Genomic DNA, 14,583 nt, shown 5'->3' with positions numbered 1-14,583 from the left:
CAAAACTTTGTTTCATGCACAAAATTATAAAAATATTGAATAGAATTACCATTAGACTATGTGTATTTTATGTTTATGAAACATAAATGACTTACATGTTTAGACTTGGGTCTCATTTCCAAGATACCTCATAATGTACGTACAAATATTCCAATCTGAAAAAAATCTGAAATCTGAAACACTCTGGTCCCAAACAATTTAGATAAAGAATACTCAAAATATATAACAATGATCTCTAATAAAAGAATAGGTGATTTAAAAACACAATGAATTTGGATCATAACGGGACCAGCTGTTGCCATGTTTCCCCCATACTATATTGCTACAATGAAGATACAATGTTGTACAACAGAAATCTATCCCCAACAAGTGGTCCTACCTTCCAAGGCATCTTTTGTATTCTGAATGCGGACATTGGTAAACTGATTCCCTATACTATTTCTTTTCACTTTGATAGATTATATTGGCATATTCTGGGAAAATCTCACATCCCTTTCAGCTAAGACCGCCCACCAGCATACCACAGGTATTTCACATTAGAAAATTAGTGGGTATGGGACCAGTAATTATAGAAGGAAAAGGAGTATAATCAGATCCTTGTGTGCAGATTGTTTTTTTTAGCTTGCAAATTCCCTCTTTCCAGTGTTTCAACTTTCAAAGGCTTATGGTAGTTTAGAGGCAATCCTCTTATAAGTGTACAAATTGTAATGATTATAGGAACAAGTTGTAATTGTTTCTAGCAAGTTTTTAAGAGTCTTTGATGTTATGATTAGTGTTTTATATGTTAATATATTGATAGGGGTGCTTATTTGCTTGTTCCCTTGTATGCTTTTACGGTTTCTAGGTTCAATGTGCAAATATATCTTTGATCTCAGTAGGTCTATTTGGTTTAAAAAGAAAGCCAAGAGAAATTAAACATGAGAAGCACAAGGTTTTGCAATATTTATGAAGAAGTGAGATTAGGGATTTTACTGTAAGAGTACAGAGCTAGGCCCAAGGCTTGAATGTGTAAAAAAGTGCCCCAAACCTACACCACACAGGAGGAAGGTCCTGTGCTATGGAGCGTCAGCCCATGATGTGCCATCATGGAGCTTTGGCTCCTTCGTAGCCAAGGCATAGCAACATGACCAGTCTGGGTTGATGTCACACTGAGCAAATCAAAGGCAATGCCCTGCAAGTCATCAATCAGCTTCCTCTTTAGTGTCTGCCTCCTGCCCTTCAGAAATCAACATGAGGAAGAATTCCATCTTTGCACAGGTTTCATTTCCAGCTATCCTCTCATCATTCATGACTTCGGGAAACTGGCGGGAATGTAGTGCCTCTTAGACTGTGCACCTTGACACAAATTGCTAAATTTCAGAAGGATTTTACTTTTTGATAGATGTCTAAAAGGAGAATTTGGGGTTTTATCAACCCTGGCTATCAACGATACAGCAAGAAAAGATACTAGTCAAGCCACTCAAATACAGGGTGAGGTAAATGTGCAAAGCACTAAGTAATTGGTGGTATGACACTTTTTGTTTTACGTTATGCAGAAAAAAAAAAAAGGTGGCTTTACTGAAAGCACATATTAGAGGAAGTCAGTTGGGAAAAAGGAAGAGAGAGGATCAAATTATACTTTCTACTTCCATTCCTGCTCTTCTGGTGCTGTTTTGCCCTGCTCAGGTTTTAATACTTCCAAAGAGAGAGAGAAATGATCTTGCATTTACCTTTGCTGTACACAATGCAGTTGTTTTTGTTGTCTTCCACTCCTTGCCAAGTCACATCCAGCAACCACTTGGGACCAGCAGTCAGCACCATTGGGACCTGAGCCTTTGTCTTCTGTAGAAAGAATGATAACAAACAGATGCCATTTGCTTTCGTTGATTAAAAACTTGAATAATAACTGTACTAATCATTTTATTTTTACAAACAACTAAATCTCCCAAACCATAATCCAAGTCCTTATTCCCCTGTCTCATGATATCTTTTTAAGATGACAGAAGCTGTAAAGCTTTACTGCTTTCACTAATCTGAATGGTAGAAATATTATCAAGTTTTTTTTTTTTTCCTAAATGATACTGGATCAGATCTCCAAGATTAGACAGATCTCTTGTGGCTCTGAATTATAAAGAGAATGCAGATGACTTTCATTGCAAAGAGCAGAGTGTTTAGAAGTGAACTTTAGACACATTGTACTTTGCTATCAACAGGATCTCACTATTTCCTGAAACAGACAGGAAAGAATTTAAAGAATCAGGATCCATTTCAAAGCTCTGTCCTGAGCAACATTTATGTTAGAGTAAGAACTTATTCTGAATGAATAATGAAATCTACCCAACCCCCTAAGTGTGGATATGTACTCTCACTGTAACTGAAATAATAATGATGCTAATGATGGACCTACATTGTCTCCAGAAAGACTGTAAAAGAGGAATCGTGAAAAATTCAAATGCAGAGCAACTAAAGCATGACATCCTTTGCTCTGAGAACCACAGAAGCACAGAGACAAGTGTTATAATTCCAACAAAGTATTTTCAGTGTACATGTTAAATATAAGGCTCAAAATATTCACAATTTTTGGCTGTCTGGCATCTAAATTATCTATCTGTAAAACTCTGTTGATAAATTTACATGGCTGGAAATAAACTGGGGAGGAAATAAGTATGTCTCAGCAAGACTGTGTTTCCTGATGAGTCACAGTAAACTGGCATTCGCTTTTATCATTCTCCAGTCCATGTTCTGTATATCAAACATCATGAAACCACAACACAGAGTACAATACAAGGGTCTCAAGGTAATTTTTGAACTGAATTTTCACCTAGATATGATCCTGCCAAACAGATCTCAGCCCATTCTGGGACTTTTCCGCGTGATACATGCTATCACAAATTTCCAAAATTGGCATTAACAAGTATTCACTTGAGGAGTTCCACATAATCTGGTGATCTCAAATCTTTAAGGAATCTGCAAAAGCCATTCCACCCGCCTCACGACAATGATAGCACATTATATACCGATCCATTGTTAACTGCAAAGCCATACTGAAAATTATGCATAAAAATGAATGTTGACCCCTTTCTTAAAATGTCAGTTATATTATAAATGTAAAAACTACCATAAAATATACAGTTTAATGGGAAAATCAACCATGATGGATTTAAAAAGAAGTCTGAAACAATAAAATACTTCAAATATTAAAACAGAGTATAAAGTATAATGAAATCAAGTATAACACATTCTAGCATGTTGATCTTTAATATTTACATTTTGATTCATTATGGAGTCTTAATTTTTCAACTGTATATCTTAATAGCTGGCAAGGATAACCACAAAGCAGTTATCTAAAAGCCTTGTGAAAAAAATGTGATTTATATTCTATATTTTAATAATATAGACAAAATGTTATGAAGTTATCCCTATTGTTATCAGTCTGATGAACCATTATTTTTTATTTCCACTTTCAAAATAGAATTAGAAGAGAAACAAACTTGTTCTATATGAAAGGATAGTGATCCAAATCCAATTAAACATTAGGTCTTAATGAGGCATATTTTGCTCTCCTTTTACTACCAGACTGACAGACAAAATCTATACATCAGGATCTGGTGCCCACACGTGGTGGCTCACTCCTATAATCCCAGCACTTTTGGAGGCTGAAATTAGTGAATCACTTGAGGTCAGGAGTTTGAGACCAGACTGGCCACCATGGTGAAATCCCATCTCTACTAAAAATACACAAATTAGCCAGGTGCGATGGTGCATGTCTGTAATCCCAGCTACTTAGGAGGCTGAGGAAGGAGAATTGCTTGATCCCAGGAGGTAGGGGTTGCAGTGAGCCGAGGTCACACCACTGTACTCCAGCCTGGGTGACAGAGCGAGACTCTGTCTCAAACAAAACGGAAAAAAACCCAAAGGATCTGCAGCTCTCCAAGCACAGGCAGAACAAGTCAGAGGAAGGAGTCCACCAATCCAGGAGACTTATGCGGGGGGCAGTCAGTGACCTTATTTGTAACATCCACTCTTTTCTGACTTTAAATAATAGATTTCAAAACAGGCCCCTGGCCTATTTTTCCTGGATTATTTCATGAAAAATAATTATTTTAAATTATTTAATCACCCTGTTTCATAGTTCATAAAATCCTATGAATTTCTACACAGCAAAGTAGCTTTTATAATAATTTCATAGATAATATTAAAAATAGTGATCGCTTTCATTCTTTAGAGAATCTTCTAATATGAAGTAAATCAATCGATTTGCCAAAACCATAATCTTCCATTCATTTCACAAATAAGCAAACTCAATCCTGTGTTTTGTGCTAGGAATATAAGTCTTTTTTGGTGAAGGATACAGATACATTAAAAATATTTAATATAATGTGGAAAGTACATGGTAGGAAGTGCTAAGACATATGTAAATTGTTTTGGGGTCAATGAGGGAAAGAAAAAAACTCCTGTCCTTTGGAGTCTGGGGACAGACACATCATAGCAGTGGCCACATTCAGGCAGGATTTTAAAGCATAAACAGGAAGAATGTGCAGATGCTGGAAATAGTGTGGGCAAAGGCTGAACAGTCTATAAGAAAGTCAAGTGTGCAGGAAATGGGAGTTCTGGGACTCGGGTTAATGTTCTTGTAAAGCCTTTAATACTTTTTTAGTTATGTGGAAAGCACTAGAAAAGTACCTATCATAATCATAATTAATGTTGTAATTGATAAATGGAAAGAACATAATAGAATATGTATCTGGCAGGGCAGGTTATAAACAGATTTGAAAATATGTGACATATTAGGTAAAACTTTTTGTGCTTAATTCTGTAAGCAGAAGGAAGCCAATAAACATATTTTAGAGAGACAGAATAAGGGTACTACTATTTATGCTACTTGTGCAAAGATTTTGTTAGGCACTTCCCTTACTTACCTAGTCCTCATATATATTTTCAGACAAGAAAATGACAACTGAAAAATTAAATAATATCCCTTAGGTCAAATTGCTGGTAGATGGCAGAAGGTAGAGCCAATATTTAGATTTAGCTTTGTTTCCAAATATTACCAACCCTAGGGGGAACAACCATCCTGGTTTTTCTGGAACTGAAAGGTTTCCCAGGAGGCTGTACTTTCAGAGCTAAAACTGAAAAGTCTTGGGAAATTTAGGATGAGTTTTTCACACACCCCCACCACTACTACGACTAGGAATACTAAAACAGTATTAGTGGTTTACATGTTGCCTATTGAGGTAAGCATTTCACTCAAATTATCTTTTCTGATTTGTACAACTCTGGAAGTTAGGTACTGACATTTTCTCCATTAGCAAACTAAGGTTTATTGGAGCTGATGTTGTGCATAAAATAAAAGTAATCAATTAATACATTTTCTAATAGTAAGTTAGGCATTATATCTTTTAAAACTCTGACAAATATGTATTATGCCTGGGCACAAGTAGAATTGGACTTATTAAAAAAATGAGGTGAAGAGAACAATTTCCTTTACTCTAAATCAATAAGGAAAAAGAAAAAATGGAGCAAAGACTTGCTGAAAGCTATACCCAAGCTGTAAAGTAAATAATAAGTAGATAAAAAATCTCAAGGGACAAGCTATTACAATTTTGAGGAGGTAAGTCAATTTCTTTCTGAAGAAGTCAACTTTTGTAGAGATTGACTGCCTTCAAAGAAGATTACCAAGGGTGAGAAGGAAGGAATTAGCCAGGATTATATGAAATCTACACTCCAGAAAAACCCATGAATAGAAAATAACAATAATATCCACATTGATCATGAGGTTCACTTCCCATGTCTCCAACATAAGAATTCATAAAATTGAGAAGAGCAAGAGCTGGGAGCTACATTAAAGTTCATTGAGTTTAATTCCCAGATATCACAAACAAGGAAAGTTAGGCCAAAATTTTTATTGTCTACTCTACAGTGGGTAAAACTGGCACAACACTTTGGGGAAAGAGAACAGGCATAAAAGGTATAGTAGGCAGGAAAATGGTCCCCTAAAGATGGCTATGCTCTAATCCCCTGTAACCTGTGAATATGCTACCTTAGTTGGCAAAAGGGATTTCAGAGATGTGATTAAGTTCTTGTACCATGAGATGGTGAGATTATCCTAGATTATACAGATGGTCCCAGTCTAATCACATAAGCCCTTGCAAGGAGAAGTGAAAGGCAAGAGTAAATCAAAGAGATTCAACATGAAAAAAATTCCACCTGCTTTTGTTACCTTTAAAGATGGGGGACTAAGAGCAGAAACTAAAGAATGTAGCAGTGTCTAAAAACCGGGAATGGCCTCCAGTTTATAGGAAGCAAGAAACAGGAACTTCGGCTCTACAACGTCAAGGTACCAAATGTTGCCAACGATCAGAATGAATGAGCACAAAATGGATTCCGTCCTAGGACCTTCAGAAAGGAATGCATCAGGAAGACTGACATCTTGATTTTAGTCTGGTGACATCTATACTCATATTTCTGATCTACAGAATATGAGATCATAAATTTTTGTTATTTTAAGCCACCAAATCTATGGTAGTATGTTTCAGCTGCAATAGAAAGCTAATACAAACGATACCCAGGTTGATTGATTAGAGTAAAAAGTAACTAAAGTTTCTTATCAAAGATGCTCAGAAGTATGAAACAGCTTTCCCTTAGTTGAAATAACACCAAATATACCTTGTTATTCCACAATTATTGATCATTTATTTATAAGTCATTATGAAGCAGGATATTTCCCTGACCCCTTCATGGGACTCACAACAGGGGTGCCTCGATTACTCAGCCTGCTGCTGTCAACTCCTTGCGGGAGGGAGTGCACGAGCGAACAAGTATGGGAGCTGGAGTGAACAGCACTGGAACCAGGAACCAGCTGCCCGCGTCACTGCCAGTGGGACCAAACTCCATTCACTTGGACCTGCTGGGTTCCACCTCTTGCAGGAGGGAGTGCGCAGGTGAGTGGGTGCAGGAACCAGCCAGATGCTTTAGTGCCGGTAGGAGTGAACTCCATGCAGGCCCCACTGCAGCACACAGGCAGGGGTGCCTGTGACTCTGGAAGCACCAGAGAGCTTGTTACTGTGCTATTTTAGCTCTGCTGTCTGTGGACAGCTTAAGTCTTAACAACTCAGTGGGTCCCTTGCCTTTTCATGTGAGGTGGCTGCTCTCCACTAGCGAGGAAAAAGGGCCAGCGTGACAGCCTTTTGTATCCCCACTTGTGGCTCCCAAGCTCTTGTGTGGTGTCTGGGAAAAATGCGGTTGCATGAACAAATTGAAAGATGGTAAATGTGGGGGATTTTATTGTCTGTGGAAAATGGCTCTCAGTGGGAAGGGGAGTTGAAAAGGGGACTGACTGGGCAAGGTAGGTAAATTTCCCCTGAAGTCCAACCATGTCCGGCTGGATTATTCTCCAAAGTTGCACCATCAAGCTGTCCTTCTGACGTCAAGCTGCTTTTCTCCAAGGTCCACCCATTGTCCCACCTACCAGCTGAGTCTGGAGTTTTTATAGGCACAGGATGGGGCTGTGTAGGTGGTATAGGAAAAGGCAACATTTGAGCGGGAAAACAGGGATATAAGTTCTCACTTTAGGCCACAGTTTCAGGCTTTTTGGCTTTGAGGGTGGATGTTTCACCAAGGACCCACCCTTTTCTGCCTAGAATTTTTCTGGCTCCTGTCCCCATCAAGTAGAGATACTGTGTTCTTGCTTTAAAATACAAGAAAATACACAATGGTGACTGTAATAATTCCTGCTTAATCGGTTATTTCATATCCTGAATCACCATTGACTTTACAGTTGAAGTATAACAAAAGGACATTACTGTTTTTGAAGTCACATTATCTAGGTGTGAATCCTGACACATGCCACTGGCAGCATCTATGTCTAGAAAACCATTTAAGTGATCTGAACTTCAGAATGGACATCTGCACAGTGGCGCTAATTTTTATTTCAGAGGCTTTTGAATGAAGTAACTAGCAAAGTGCCTAGTACTCTACAGATGCACGTCAAACTTTTGCTTAGTAGCTACATGAATAAATGAAATAAAACACACAAAAAGCAGTTACTGAATACCTGCTATTTCTCAGGCTCTGATAATATTTGTAGTGATTAGCATAGAAGTCCAGACAAAAACTCTTTATTATCTAATTGAAAGGTTGTGATAGTCATATGGCTACTGATCAGTTAGTTGCAACTCTTCGCTTTCCAGATCTCTGTTGGATGTGGCTCATGGCTTTGCTTGACCAATGAAACTGAAGTGACTTGTGTCACTTTTACACAGAACCTATATGATCCAATGGCCAATTCACCATTATGCCTTGCCTTTGCCAAAGCAATCATGGAAACAAGTAAAGAGGTGGACTGGCAACCACAGTGGTCAGGGAGTATGAAAAAGAAATGAACTTTTTCATGTACAAAGCTGTTGTATTATTACAGTTGCTTACAACCTCAGCAAAACCTAGCTTACTCTCACTTAAAGAAAATTATTCTCCATTTTTTCCATTTTGAAATACTGGGTTTTTATAGGTTAAAGATTGTATTTTCTGTATCTAGGCAGTCTCTTTCAGTAATAAATCAATTCAGGGTATGTAATAAGAGCTTTGAATTTCACTTAAACTGGAATGTCTTCTCCTTTAAAAAAAAGAAATCTTACGCACTTCTGAGGCTCCACATTGTACATTTTAAAATTCTGCACTCCTGGACACGGTTTGAACCCAGAGTTTCACGTTTAGACAGCCCACAACTAGACAAACTTGACAAGGACAAAATGGGTCAAAAGTGTCATTTCTTAGGAATAATTAAAATCATCTAATGTGGATGAGAGAGGTCAGACTAGCATCCACTTCTCACTAACCTTTAGAGTTACTGGACCGACAAAGGAGGAAGCCTTCAATAAATGTTTATAGTCATGCCAAAAGGTTAATGGAGATAAAGGTAGACAGCCCAAAGGTAAATAATAGAGGACTAACCCAAGAAACTGGTGACATAATGTTGTCCCAGGGATTCCAAATTTTGCTGGAAAAAAAGATATTGAGGATTTCCAAAAGGAGGGTTAGAGAGAGCTAAAAGTCATAGGAAAATCTTCCCATGAGATGAGCTTATTTTTATACTACATCCCTTTAATAGAAGAAGTGTTATTTGATTAAAAAAATTGGCCTCCATTGGCTTGTTTAGGAAATGCAACAAAATACCATTAGAGAATCTCATGCCAATGCCATGAGATGTAGTTTGATGCTGTTGAAAATGCTCTTGGTGTGTGGCTTCCTTAACTGGGTAACAGATCAAAAGGGCTGAGGCCTATTTGGCTAAATACTGCTGTTTTAACAATTCATAGCTGTTTATATTCTCTCAGCTATAAAGCATATTTGATAATAGGCCTAGAAACATTTTTAAATTACTATAGACATTACATTTATATTGTGAGAACCAGGAACACACACACACACACACACACACACACACACACACACATACACACACACACATTTCCTTGCCCTTAGGAATTACATACTACCACCCCTGCCAACCTCCCCTAACTGAATTATTCCCTACATTTAAATGAAAAATGGTGTTAAATGTCATTTGACCTTGTACAACCACACAAAATTTTACACAGTAGAAGTTTCAGTTAATGTATCCAAGCAGTTCTCCACACTGGAATTCAATTCAAATCCAATCTGACAGTCAGGAAACTATTCTATCACTCTCCTTTTAACTATGTGAAATCTGTAGAGACAGTGACTTGAATTTGAAAATTTCCCTCACCAACAGCTATGTGGGCATAACGATTTAAAATCTTGGACTACTTAGACTGGGGAAAGTATGTCCAGGAATAATTCAAAATTTTATACAATTATATTTTCAGTAATCCTGGGCATGATCCACAGTGTCAACATTATTGATTTGACTGAAACTGCACAACTTTTAGTGTGATTATTTCTACTCAATAAAACAGTGCTTTTTAGTAAATGTCATTTAATAAGTTAAACTTTTGAAAGGTAAACAATGTGAACATTTGCACTTGATGCTAGATGCTACTAAGGCAAGATCTTTTTCTTTCTTTCTTTCCTTTCCTTTTTCCTTTTTTTAAAAAAATAGAATGTCATTTTAAATTATATAAACAAAATCATTCCATTCCATGTGATCCTGTAGGGTCAATGTTATTGGTGTGATATAAAAATAGGTTCTCAGGGTGGGTGTGGTGACTCACGCCTGTAATCCTAGCAATGTGGGAGGCCTAGGCAGGCAGATTGCCTGAGGTCAGGAGTTCGAGACCAGCCTGGCCAACATAGCAAAATCCCATCTCTACTAAAAATACAAAAAAACATTAGCCAGGTGTTGTGGCAGGCACCTGTAATCCCAACTACTTGGGAGGGTGAGACGGTAGAACCGCTTGAACTTGGGAGGTGGAGGTTGCAGTGAGCCAAGATCACACCATTGCAGTCCAGCCTGGGTGACAAGAGTAGAACTCCACTAAAAAATATATATATATATTCAGGTAACACCTGAATATTCCCCATGATTAATTAACACTAAGTAATGAAACAGCAATGTATATAACTTGCTTCAATTAAAATCTTATGATTCTATTGAAAAATGGAGTAAAAAGGCCACTGAATTAAAGTGGGATGTCCCTTAAGTGAGAGTTACAAGGTGTGCATGTGTGTATAGGTGTTTCTGCGTACAAAAAGATTTAAGCAAGTAACTGAGAAAACTTCCAAATGCACACCAAAAACCCTATCTTATTTGTGTTTATTGTTTGGGAAATAACAAAACTCAACTTCCTAAAATATTTCCAAAGTTGCACTGCTTGAAAAACATTTATATGCTATACTTACTTTCAAAATGGAAGCCCAAAGATATTAAGAATGCTCCTAAATTAGAAAATATGTGAAATGGACAAATGGTAAAGGCATTAGCAACATCCTCTAACAAGAACCACTACACTATATCGTTAGGGACAGAATAGATTTATGAATGGATATCCCAGGAAGATTTCATTAGATTAGAGTTTTCTTTGAGCACAGTTCTACAAAATATCCTTTAAGAACAGCATGAGAGTAAAATTCCAGAGAATTTCTGCTAATAAATGTCTTGAAGTAGAATGTGGTATGTGCGATCTCAAACATGATAAGACACTTTTCAAAAACAAAATGAGTGTGAAATAAAATGATAGCATTCTTGGCTATTATGTCCATACTCCTTATGTCAGACAGTTTTATCTCTACGAACCAAAAATTTAAATAATCATTATCTCTGAGGTATATTTGCTTTTAGTTCTCAAATTGTTGGAACACATTATCTTAACATGAGTCACTGCTTGAATATAGGAATTTCAGCATAAGAGAAGTAATGATCCTGTTACAAGTGAAAATACAAATAGTTCTACAGATATGGGCTATTAAAAACAATTTGTTTGCTTCCAAATATCATTTCATCATATCTTTAAAAAATATAAAATTACTTTTCAAGATTACTCACTCTAAAGATATAGATACTTCATTTTCCAAATGGGAAGAATCTCTAGATAAATATAAATATCTAAGCTATTCAGATATTTATTATACTTTCATTTTCCAGAAAGAATAGACTCATTTCTCTTTCCCTTTTGCCAACTTCACTCCCACAGCCTCATCTGTTCTCCACATACATTTGGCTCCAAAGAGGAACTACTCCCTCCAAGCTGGCAATCATTAACTTCAACCTTTTATTTTATACAGCTCTGAAAGTCACAGGGTGTTTAAGGAGTGTTGTTTTGCTCCTGGCAGAATTTCTGGGCTTGCACCTAGTGCAATGTGCAAAGAGTGTGTCAGCGCTCAAACTCTGGGAAGAGAAAAGTAAACTGCTCTTGAGTACCCCTTCTTACCTAAGGCTGTCACATAAACCTGTGGCAGGGTTCAGGGATCTGGAGGGCTGTGGTACCAGCTGTGTGACCTGCGGCCAGTCACTTAACCTCTGGAGGTCTGAGCTTCCTTCTGTGTTAAGATGATCTCATATGCAATATGAGCCTTTTTACTGTAGCATTTGTCAAATCTCACTCAAATTCTGAGTATGGAGAAGAAAATATATAGGAAAGCTCAACACATTGAGCTTATACTTAACGAAGTGTTACTATTTTTATTGGCTAATCACTAAATAAAGCCATTTTAACTTAGTACATTTTGATATTTTAACACTTTTAGAGAAAGTGATGTGGTTAAAATAAAAGCGCTAGCCTGAAGTATAAAAAGAGTATGAAATAGAGGTACATATGAACTCAACTGTGAATGCCCTATTTAAATCACTGTTAAAAAAAAATACAATGGTCAATTCTGTTCATCAGTCTGTATTTAAGAATTATCCCAAAGGCATTCTGTGGAAGAGGGAAAACACTACCCTGCATAAAGTCATCTTCAGATGCTAAGCTGTGTCCATCCTTCATGAATGAATCCACTAAAATACGTAATGAATCTTTCAGTCACCATTCAGGCTGACTCCTTTTTATTACTGTTTCAGCCAATCTTCCGCCAAAAAAGAAGACAATTATGAATTCCGATATTAATATAGTAAGTTTTAAAACCAAATATACAATTTTTCTTTTAATTATATGTTGTTTTCATGTATATTCTTATATCATCCATAAACATCAACTATTAACTTGTTTATATTCTGAACTAAAAATATACCTGATATTACTATATTTGAAGTTGATGAAAGAAGTCTATGGCAAAACTAGAAGAATGGAGGTAAGAAGGGGATCCCCCTCCAAAGGGAAAAAGTGTGTGAAATTATTAAACTATTAATAGGTGCTGTGATAACTACAGTTCCTTTTGGGAAGGCAGGTTTTCTGAGACAAATTTAAAAGTCAAGTTATAGAAAGTCAGGTGCAAAAAAATAAAAATCTTGGCAAAGTAGTTGGCAAAAGTATGGAAGTGTTAGAGCAGCTGAACAAAGCTTATCTAATCTGTGAGACATTTTAGTAATAGAAATATTATAAATGTTTAAAATTCCATCAGCTTCAAATATGGTAATATCAGGTATATTTTGAGTTCAAAATATGAGCAAGTTAATAGTTTATGTTTATAGATGGGTATAAGAATACACATTATGAAAACAACAGGTAGTTAAAAGAAAAACTGCATATTTGGTTTTAACATTTACTATATTAATATTAGGATCAGAACCATAAGAGTGGTTTTCAGTTTTGTTTTGTTTTCTGTTTTTTTTTTTTTCCCACCAAATCAACAGATGCAGAAGGACTATACTAATTTCTGCACTTTTACAGAGTAAAAGCCAAGTGCCCAAGTCACTTGCCTTCATTCTGGAGGCAGGCTAACTCCTTGCTTTCCATGGGAGTAACAATGAGAAAAGGACTCCAACCAAACAGATCCACTCAACATGTTCCCAACCCAAAGGACCTTTGTTCAGCACGTCTGTCAGTCTGGGGCAACTGATGGAGCATGCTAAGAAGTCAGAACCAAATGAGATAAATCTTTATTAATAGTGCCCCTCGAAAATATCTTATGTCTTATTGTTGCTAGTTTTCTAAGGGATGCTGTTTATGAAAGGCAAGGTCTCTGTGCGCATTGTAAATCTGAAATTTTATATTAAAATATTTAATTTCTTAATCGGGTATATTTTGGATAATATTCTCAGACATAAGAGAAAATCATATTTCAGTAACTGCTTTCTCAATTCTCTATCCTATCAAATTCTTTACAAAAATAATAAAAATATGAATAAAAGCATTAATGTATATGTTGGAAAGGATATTTAAATAATGTTAACATAACAAACTGATCAATTAAAAATTAATGGTTGGAAACATCAGTGAGTTAAATTCTACAATTAGTTGCCTGTGAATTATACTGAAGTTTGGACCAAGTTGTTTTATTACTTAGCTGTGGGTTTTTTTGCCAGATAAATAATATAACCTTATATGTAATATCATTCCGATTAGTAATAACTAATCAGCATTACTTTTGGATTTTTCTATATTGTTTCTATTTTGAAAGTGTTATTTAGGTTATTCTGCTTTTAAAATAATCATTGTATACTTTTAAAGAAATAAGGGTATTATTTAATCAAAAACATTTTAGGTAATCTACTATGTAGAATACTCAAGCATAGAGAGATGAAATATGAGTTATATTTCTTAAAGATGTCCACAACATATTGATAATAAAAGTATCTACATGGCATACACATAGATTGTCAACACTAATAATCAAGCTCATTATATTTGAAGTCTATAATTGGTGCACTTGGAAGATGCAACACATATTTTATGGTCCATGACCAAACAACAACATAGCAATAGATCAGAAGTGGTCAACAGACTAATTTTTACTGCTAGAAAGGATTGTCATGACAAATTGAAGCACACTTTATAGTTAAAAACACTGCGGCCCTTCTCCAATTTAAACAAAAAGTTTCTTTTTTTTTTTTTTCGAGACGGAGTTTCACTCATGTTACCCAGGCTGGAGTGCAATGGCGCGATCTCGGCTCACCGCAACCTCCGCCTCCTGGGTTCAGGCAATTCTCCTGCCTCAGCCTCCTGAGTAGCTGGGATTACAGGCACACACCACCATGCCCAGCTAATGTTTTGTATTTTTAGTAGAGACGGGGTTTCACCGTGTTGACCA

General features: G+C 36.4%; 1 protein-coding gene across 4 annotated transcripts in view; it reads right to left on the bottom strand.

Annotated features, from left to right (window-relative positions):
• ZFPM2 (zinc finger protein, FOG family member 2) overlaps window positions 1–14,583 on the bottom strand; it is a 465,431-nt gene that overhangs the window by 161,331 nt on the left and 289,517 nt on the right. For all 4 annotated transcript variants that reach the window (XM_032251596.1, XM_032251604.1, XM_032251622.1 and 1 more), the window contains one exon: window positions 1,710–1,821. In XM_032251596.1, the coding sequence (XP_032107487.1) occupies window positions 1,710–1,821 (112 nt within the window). The remainder of the gene's footprint in view (window positions 1–1,709; window positions 1,822–14,583) is intronic.

The sequence above is a fragment of the Sapajus apella genome, unplaced genomic scaffold, assembly GCF_009761245.1.
Source record: "Sapajus apella isolate SASKATOON/1434 unplaced genomic scaffold, GSC_monkey_1.0 scaffold3, whole genome shotgun sequence".
Taxonomy (NCBI): Eukaryota; Metazoa; Chordata; class Mammalia; order Primates; family Cebidae; genus Sapajus; species Sapajus apella.
Note: the sequence above shows the minus strand (reverse complement) of the source record. Positions and strands in the feature narration are given on the sequence as shown.